The 9481-nt window shown below is 41.9% G+C and overlaps 1 protein-coding gene and 1 long non-coding RNA gene across 2 annotated transcripts; one reads left to right on the top strand and one right to left on the bottom strand.

Moving 5' to 3' along the window:
- Positions 1-2685: 2685 nt before the first annotated feature.
- On the top strand, positions 2686-4190 carry LOC118563975. Its single transcript, XR_004931554.1, has 3 exons — positions 2686-2892; positions 3070-3162; positions 4138-4190. It is a non-coding gene; the product is annotated as an uncharacterized LOC118563975 (long non-coding RNA).
- LOC118563974 lies at positions 2899-9058 on the bottom strand. The gene is made up of 2 exons (XM_036140546.1): positions 8679-9058; positions 2899-6720 (listed from the first exon to the last, which is right to left on the bottom strand). Exon 2 carries the CDS (start codon positions 6718-6720, stop codon positions 5734-5736), a length of 987 nt encoding a protein of 328 aa, XP_035996439.1. The 5' UTR covers positions 8679-9058; the 3' UTR covers positions 2899-5733.
- Positions 9059-9481: the final 423 nt, after the last annotated feature.

Genomic DNA, 9481 nt, shown 5'->3' with positions numbered 1-9481 from the left:
GGCTGTCCTCAGGGGTGCGTTTTATCTCCACATCCTCTACACTGATGACTGTCGTTCTGAAACTGACAATCGCCACATTGGCAAGTTTGCGGACGACACTGTCCATAGGCCCGTTTACACTACACTTTTTTAACCGAGCCGAGACCAGTCCGAGCTCGGTAACCGAGATAACTCTTGTGTGTAAACGGTCAGCAGACTGAACCGGACCGCGCTAAACATAACCGGACCGCGCTAACTGTGGACCAGTTCCCTAGTAGGTCTGGGACTGTTTTTTTTTTTTATCCCGGTTATCTGATAACGAAGAGCGCATGAGCAGACCGCGTCATCCCCTTACAGTCAGCTGACTGTCCGCGGGTTTTCCGGCGTGTCTGGCTGTACGTCCCGATTCACACTCCATACAGACAAATTTCAGACATTCATAATAATACTAGCTTCCTTACCGTGCCACACGGTTTCCAGAGATGATTCTGCTTAGCAGTGTGATGAACCTCAGTGTCTGTTGTTTCCTGCGTCTGTAAATCCTTATTAGACGTTCGTTTGTCTTATCCACGTCCCAAAAGCCGACTCCATGTCTAACCATAACATCCTGAATGTTACGGGTGCCGCCATTTTGATTTGCTCGGTCCCGCCTTCAATTCCAGAGAGCGGTAGTATCGCATATCGCCACTAGGAGGCGAGGAGCAACCAAGGAACCGGGATAACCGAGATAACTCTTGTGTGTAAACGGCTGTTTTTATCCCGGTTAACTGATCCAAGCTTGGACTGGTCTCGGCATGGCTCGGTTTTTAGGTGTAGTGTAAACGGGCCTATTGTGAGCCTGCTGGAGGACAGTGAAACTGCACATGGCCCCATCATGGACTATTTCACAAACTGGTGCCAGGAAGCCATGCTGGAACGGTCAGGATTTGTTTACGGATGGACCTAGAACCACAACACACGGGACTAAAATTAAGAGTTTTTATTGAAGGATTGATGGGTGGTGGATGACGTGATCGGGGAAGCAGGACTGCACAGGAACAGGGGTGTAGGCAGTGTGCGATTTGCAGAAAAAAAAACAGAGGGGGGGATCATTTCAAGTGTTTTATAAACGAACATAAATGAACATAACAACAAGGTTATATGGCCCGCATGCTTGCCACCAGACCGCTTTCCATCTTAGAAAGCGGTCTGGCTGGAGACAGCATGCAACCTGTCCTGGGACGGAGGGTGGAGAAATCTAACCTTACTCTGCCAGATGGATTTGCTCCGCATATCCATCTGGAAACCTTCCGTTGAAGTTATTTTGGGAAGGGGCGAAAATACTGGTTAGCTGATTGGCCTATGTTGGTGATAGACAGGCCAAATAAACCAATCAGATCAACGAAGCATATGACATACTCGTCAACATGCTTCGTCGTCGCTTCGGTACGAGCGACGATGAAAACACAAGCCAAGCTACTCTTGCTGCTGCAGGTAAAGGCTCGTTAGCTCAGCAAAGAAATACTCTGTAATTCCGATAAAACTTGCTCGATAGCCACGCTAACGCTAGTTTCATCGGCTGAAGCCGCCATGTTCTTTAGACTGAACTGTCGCGCTTCTCGTTGCGTCACACCTCAACCCGCCTCAAAGCCAACGCTGATTGGACGTTCGTTTGGTGAACGGCTCCAAATTTTCTTTAACGGAGAGTAGCCAGACTGATCTGCGAGTGAAACCTTGAAAGCTCGCGAGATCAGGATGGTCTCACGAGGCTAGGAGAAATCGGCTGCTGCTGCTTCTTGTCTTGTGACGCTGCCTGCAAATCTTTATCACCAAAGTTCGTCCTGTAACATTACCATGACTGTTTGTCCCGTCATCTACTCTTGACCTTTTCTGTTGATTTTTCGGGCCAAAATATGACAAATACTTTGTTGACGTTCATGCTGCCACACGTTCTCATGCATTACTTACTTATGTTGTGATAGTACCACCAGGATCATCAAAATAATTGATCTATTAGACAAACGCTCAGCTGCTGCATTGAGCAAGCTTTGATATCGTTTTGTAAAAAATGAAGCGGTCTAAACCATCGGGAGCACAGGGACGAAAACGGAGAAAGGAGGATGAGGAAAAGAAAGCAAAGTATAGAGGTAAGTTTTCTCATCTCAGCCATTAACGTGTCAAACGAAATAAATTGCATCACCTAATGTTTCATTGCAGTCACTTAGCTATTGCTAGCTAACCTACCGTTACCTTGCTAGTTTGCTTTCGTAAACATTCTAATTACCAACCATTTCATTCGCAAATTCTAAAACAACAATGTTTTTTAATACTTAAATAATATTTGCTAAATTAACCTTAGATTTTTCAGTAGCCATAGATGTGTAGATTTGAACAAAATCTAGTTCGGTTCTTACCGGGGCTTTTACTGCCTGAAATATCCGAAATTGTTTCCATGCTCAGTGTTTAGTGGCACCAATGGTGATAGTGGTGCTGTTCACCCTTCTGCACAGTTCAGGAATATACTAAAATGTATATGTTTTCTTGTTGTTGTTTTTTTGCCAGATGCACAACACACAGAGTACACAACTATTGTTGCTGTTATTTGTATTGTTATTATTATAATTAGCAATTATTACTTTTATAATCACATCACATTAATACTACTTATTGTAATCAGTAGTATTATTTAGCCTTCAAGCAGCCAATTAGTAATAATAGTGGTGGTGGTAGTAATTGTAATTTATCTACAAGTTACATGGTCAGATAAAATGTATTTGTACAATGCAACTATGTAGTAGGAATATAGAAATGACCAAATGCAATTGTGTAACAAACAGCATAGATGAACTCTGTGTTTAATAGCTGCAGGAGAAGGGACATCCAGTTGTACTCCAGGGACCAGGGACACACAGGCCAACACACAGCCTGCATTAGGTGAGATTATTTTTAATAGTATTTATTCAGGCCACATCTATACTTTGAAGTACAATAGAACATTTTTAGCATGTGTCAAAATGCAGTAGCTTGTTTTCTTAAAGAAGTTCAACCACATCCATGATCATTTCACTTATTAAACACCGCTTGTCTGGCTATACAATATGCTGAATCCAGGTGATGAAGATGAAGGGACATCCAGGACCACACCAAGCACTCTGGGCGCCAGTGAAACACAGACAGCTGAGACCAGGGACACGCAGCCTGAAGGTAGTTAGTCCTTTGAATAACTAATTCAAGTCTACAACCATCTGACAAAATATACTAGAAATGAAAACACATGGATATCACAATAACATTCCATCCCTATGAAAGTAACTTCATCCACAGTTGTATTGAACACCACTGATCTGGCCACTGATCTGAAGGAGCCACATTCCAGGCACCAGTGAAACACAGATCTACCATTATACTCTATATGCTGGTCTATAGTATAGTAATGTATAGCTGAAGCACAGCATAGTAATAATGTACATTTTTATATATATTTACTGTCTGTTGTATTATAACTTATAAGATCATTGACGAATCTCGGAAAACAGCACAAACGAATTAAGAACATTTTATGGATATGGATAAAATGAAGAGTACATTTGTTATTGCATTTCTGCTTGACATTGACTCTCCTTGACTACAGTAGCCGACTGGCGCAAATGACATTTGCAAATAGACAAAACACGATTAGAAATATTCAACACTTAATGTCCATTTCAAGGAATTGTAGCCATGTAATTACTCATGTTGTTGCCTTTTGTAAGCAGTAGGTGACAGTATAGGATAATGAATAGTGCAGCTCATTTACTTCAAGATAATACGAATCAAAGGAAGACAAACAAAGTAACATGTAATGTGCGAAAGTGATATGTTCTTAGTGCAGTTCATTAGATAAATGAAATCAGCACTGTTTTGTTTTGTGAATTTTGTTTTGTTTTCTGAATTTGCAGCATGTTTCTGAACTGTGTTGCGTAGTGCGAATTCATAGTGCTTTTTTTAAAGATTGCTGCACATGTGTTTTCAAATTGATGAAGATGTTTTCTTAAGTTGCTCTTGTCTTGTCTATTTGCAAATGTTTTATGGATTTGAATGTTTTGTCATAAATTGGAGGTCGCTTGCACCAGTCGGCCACTGTAGTGTACCCCTATTAAAACATTAACATCCATTTTGCATGTATGCATTTGCTTTTAGGTGAAGGAACATCAATCACAACATGCTCTGCTACTACACTGCCACCTGCAGACACCTCACCCTCCACAATTCCTGATATCCAGAGAGAACCTGTAGACCCTGGTGACTGGCCAGCCCTCTGTGATGCGGTAAGGACAGAGTTAGTTAGCAGAGGACCATATCAGACCAGTCCAGACTTTACATTTCCAAAAAGAGATGATGGGAGAAGCTGCCACTACAACCACTTCTACAGGAAATTAGTAAATAGGGAGAAAATCAAGAGAAGCTGGCTTGTATATTCAAGGAAACACAATACTCTGTATTGCTTCTGCTGCAAGCTCTTTTCACAGAAGAATTACAACCTCATTAGTAGTGGCCTAAATGACTGGAAGAATTGTAGTGAGCTCCTGAAAAGCCAGTCCAGAGCATTTGGGGCACATGACCGCATGGAAGGAATTGGAGACTCGACTTGAACAGGGCCAGACAATTTACCAAATAGAAATGACACTCCTTCAAGCTGAAAGGAGGAAGTGGCTTAAAGTCCTGACCAGGTTGGTAGCCATAATACAGTCTTTGGCCGAGCAAAATATTCCCCTGCGGGGGAACTCAGACAAGCTATACCAGCCAAATAACGGATGCTTTCTTAAGGAAGTTGAGCTCATGGCCAAGTTTGACTCTGTCCTCAGACAGCATGTTGCTGATGTGGAGGAAGGACACAGCCATACAACATACTTATCAAAGGATACTCAAAATGAACTAATTGATTGCATTGGTGAAAAAGTTTTACAATATATGTTAAAGGAGATAAAGCAAGTCAAATATTATTCAATTATTTTGGATTGCACCCCAGACCTCAGCCACATAGAACTGTTATCTGTTATAGTTAGAATGGTTGCAGTAGATGACACAGACACCCCTACAGTAAAAGAACATTTCATGGGGTTCCTTCAGGTGGAGTCATTCACAGGAGAAAGCCTCTCCAACCTTATTCTGAGGAGACTAGAAGAATTCAACCTTCCCTTTGAAGATTGCCGGGGACAGTCTTACGACAACGGCGCCAACATGAAGGCAAAGTCAAAAGGCGTCCAAGCCAGACTTTTGAAACAAAATCCCTGGTCTTAATTTGTCCCATGCGGAGCACATACTTTAAATCTTGTTGTTGCTGATGCAGCAAAAAGCTCCACAGATGCAATGAACTATTTTGGCTACCTACAGAGAATTTTTACACTATTCTCTGCCTCCACACAAAGGTGGACCATCCTAAAGCACCATGTCAAAACAACTGTGAAATCCTGGTCAGACACAAGATGGGAGAGTCGCATTAACAGTGTACAGGCTGTGAGATTCCAGACAGCGGAGGTGAGGGATGCCCTTCTTGAGATCAGGGAGAAAGCCACAGATTCCATGATTCAAACTGAGGCACAGTCTTTGGCTGAAGAGGTTGGGTCATACCGCTTCTCCATTTGTAGCATTGTGTGGTATGACATGCTGGCCAAAATTCATCATGTCAGCTGTTGTGCAATTTACCTGAATTAACACAATATTTCGATTAATAAATCATCTACTAGGATAGTGAAACTTAACTAAACTACTAAGCAAAATGAAGATAAAAAGAAGCTAAGCTAAGGAATAACTGTCACGAATCTCTGGAGGTGGAGCTTTAATGAAAACATGAACGCTTCTAGCTGTTGTTTTCCAAATAAGCTTTAGTTTCTCACGAGATGAGGGAAATGGCAGGTCAAAAAGACAGCATTCGACTTCCTGCAGATAATTATGGATGTTGGAATCATGATTATCTGGGTCGAACTGTTCTATGTCCTGAGCAAGATACTCAAGTTGGCGAAAACGAGTCAGGTGTGATGTCTGCTCATCCCTCCAATCTGAACCACCTGTGTCTGCAGAGTTGTTTACCTGGCACTCTTTGAGGCTGTCCACTGCAGCAGAATGAAGCACGGCTTCATTGTGGACAGTCTGACTTCCAGCATCTCCCATGGAGGCTGTGGAAGTACTTCCTGTGAACTCAAAATTTAGAGGTTCTGTTCTAAATTTTGGCAAGACTGGTTCTGTTCTAGATGCTGTGTTAGAAACTGCAGAGCTGTTCTGTGATTCCAGCTCCTGCAATGATTCAACCTGCTGAGGTTGATCGTGTGAAGATATCACCTGAGGGGTGGAGAACTCACTTCTCTGGTGAGATGCAGCCTCGCTGACATCAGGAGCTTTGAGGTCCTTGGTCTCAGCATCAGCTTCCTCCATCCTCACCTCGGTCTCTGAGAGCTCCAGTTTGGCAGCACTCACATTGTCTAAAACCATCTGATGCTCAACCTGTAACTGAAGAAACTGTTTAGCTTTCAGTTGGGATCTTTGCTGATGCAGCAGGGTGATCTGGCAAAGAACATCTGTAATCAGAGCATCTTTAGTTGGGTTTGCAATAAAATCCATTAGTTCCTTAATCATTTTATCGCATTCAGCAAGGTTAAGATTGTTTAAATTATTTAACTCATCTGCAGATAACTTGATGAGGTCGCCAATGACAACCTTCTGCCTCTCTATGTCTGCTTGGTCCACCACAGGTGTAGCTTCAGATGTGAGACGTTCTGGCTCCATCTTGCTAACACAAAACAAAACAAGTTATGACAAACTTTCAAAATAACATAAGATCCAGTCGGTGCACGCTTAGCTATGCTTTTATGTTTAAACATACATATTGTAAATACTTATTTGTGTGTGTAGAAACAATTGCGCAGGTTGACTGTTCAACGTGCGACTTATGACGACACTATTCTTTCAGTGTTAAGAACGCTATACCTTTAGGACTTACGAGCTCTGTAGCGACTGCTTACCTTTCTTTAGGAATTACTAGCTTTTGCGCAAGGCTTCACCTTTTAAGGAATTACTAGCTTTTTAGCTTGTGCACCTTTCTTTTGAGGGAAATTAGCACTTTTAGCTTTAAGAGCATCACCCCCCTTTCCACAAATAGGGTGACACCTCAGATTAACTAGGAGTTAAATCTGGAGACAAATATGTTCCACACAACACAAGTAAGCTCTCAAAATGTCTTGTTAAACAAATATGCAAATCATCTTAGGTTAGATATTTGAGCATCTAACTTTCCTGGACTGGCAGTTAATTTTGAAAGCGCATAAATGTGGACTTTCATTTAATGCTTGTGGTTTAAGCAAACATGAGAATAAGTCACATCATCTGGAGACAGATGTGCAACATTATTTTGTTCAGTCAGTAAGCTTAACTTTACAGTTAAATCTACTCTGGGACTATTGGTTATGACAGATACCTTGATTGACTCAAGCATCTGATTTTAAGCTCTTGTAGTACAGTTTTTTAGTTAACTTTTATTTTCCTAAAAGTCTAAAAACGTCACAGGTTATATTCTGATATGTGTGCAGTTCAAGCTGTGTTCACGAAGGCTCACGGAAGGGACGCCATAAATGGTGTGCAATTATACACTGTTTAAAGTTATTTAATGTTTCATAAATAACTCTCTGTCTGTTAAGTATTGTCTGGTGATGATCAGCTCTTAAGCTGATATCAGGACAATGGTTGAAAGGGATGAATTCGAGCACTAGCGATCTTTTAACCGCAAAACCTGCACACAGAAGTGACAACTTCTTTTCAAGTTCAAGAATTTAATAACAGAAATAAAATGAACATCCAGAGAACATCGCTATGTAATGCTGTTTACCTGAATTAACACAATATTTCGATTAATAAATCCTCTCTATTAGGCTAGTGAAACTTAACTAAACTACTAAGCAAAATGAAGATAAAAAGAAGCTAAGCTAAGGAACTATTTACATGCAAAACAAACAAAAGACAAACAAAAGTGGTTGATCATAATCAGAATACTTCAGTGAATCCTGGTTCACTGCAGATCTGATTAACAAAAACATGGAATGGAGTTAAAAAAAACATCTGACATGTATTTCAATCCATTCACAATGCAAAGCCCAAGTCAAACAAAACATTATTTGTTCAAATAATATTCTGAGGAACTGTAAAATCATTTAATTCAGAATCGCTGGTCTTTGTTTATGCGATTTTACCTCCACCCGCTAGGGGGTGCTACAGCGATCGTCACTAACCTGGTTAAAATCTATAGTTATCAAAATTGTCTTAAAAACCGGCATTAATATACCATATTGATGCGGGAATAAGGCAGATAACACCATCGGAGGATGGCGGAGCAGAAGAGTTACGCTTTATGCTTTAAAACGAACTCCTTTTCAAATGTCGAAACCGGATGTTAGCAAGGCAAATAGCATGTTGGCTAGCGGACGCTCGGCGTTAACAAATGAAAGCTTTTGCTTTAATTTTAGCCATATTGAGTGGCTGGATAACATAAACATTAATGTCCCATCAATGTATGAAACCCTTGTGGAGGTTACCTTTCTGGTAAAACTTTAAAACGCACTCGACAGTGACACGGTACCAAATGCTAGCAATGCTATATTGCTAGCCTTTGTTCAAAAACGCCAGGTATACACGGTTTAAAAGACATTTCCCAATAAACCTTTTTAACTTCACCCTCAGACCGCTGCCCAAACCTGCCCTTTTCAGTTCTGTTCAGTTTGCCCATTCACGGAAGGGATGTTGAAGGAGGAAGTTGTTGGTTTCTTCATGGCAGGCTAGCGTTAGCCTTGCAGCAGCATGTGGCTAACGGCGTGGTCTGGATAGCTTGGAGGCCACGTTCTTTGACCGGGATGCAGTCCGATGAGCAGGGTTTTTCCTCAGCATCCAGCTTTCAGCTCCATTGGTGTTCACTTCCCTGTACAGGCTGAAGAAAAATACACAGAGCTGTTTCAGATGCAGGATCTTTTCCCCTGCATCTGATTGTGAAGTTAGGACTGCAACTTAGCTCTGTATTTGCCCGGACATGTTGTTTGTCCGGATTCAGTCAGGTCCTCTGCTGAAGCAGGCAGTCGAATCTAGCAGACCCTGGATCAAGCGTGGTGTGTCCAGGCAATCTTTCAGATGTTCCAGCAGATGAGGCCATATGGACCCATGGTTCAGGCCTCCTCCCTTGTCCTGCAGAGGTGATCTGTGCAGCTGCTGAAGAGGTCTGCAGAAGTGGGGGCTCTTTGTCTGTGGAAGAAAGGTTTTATAGCAAGCAGGGGTCACAGCTGACCTCCTGCTGGGAAGAAGGGGGCCGTCCAAGCCCTGAATGTCTCATGTTGCGGCCAGAGTGGAATTCCTTTGTTAAACTCTTCCACTGTTCAGAATCCAATCCGAGATCAATTATTTATCATGGCATGTTATAACCTGACAAAAGCCAGCTGTATGTTGCTCCGCCTAGCTCCACTCACATACATCTGGGAGACCGCCATAGGAATTGCCTTTACTGAAGGCT

This window comes from Fundulus heteroclitus, chromosome 8, assembly GCF_011125445.2.
Source record: "Fundulus heteroclitus isolate FHET01 chromosome 8, MU-UCD_Fhet_4.1, whole genome shotgun sequence".
In the NCBI taxonomy this organism is placed as follows: domain Eukaryota; kingdom Metazoa; phylum Chordata; class Actinopteri; order Cyprinodontiformes; family Fundulidae; genus Fundulus; species Fundulus heteroclitus.
Note: the sequence above shows the minus strand (reverse complement) of the source record. Positions and strands in the feature narration are given on the sequence as shown.

What these genes read in the sequence shown, in the direction of transcription:
- LOC118563974 (XM_036140546.1), bottom strand. Translation starts at nt 6,720, where the DNA reads ATGGAGCCAGAACGTCTCACATCTGAAGCTACACCTGTGGTGGACCAA.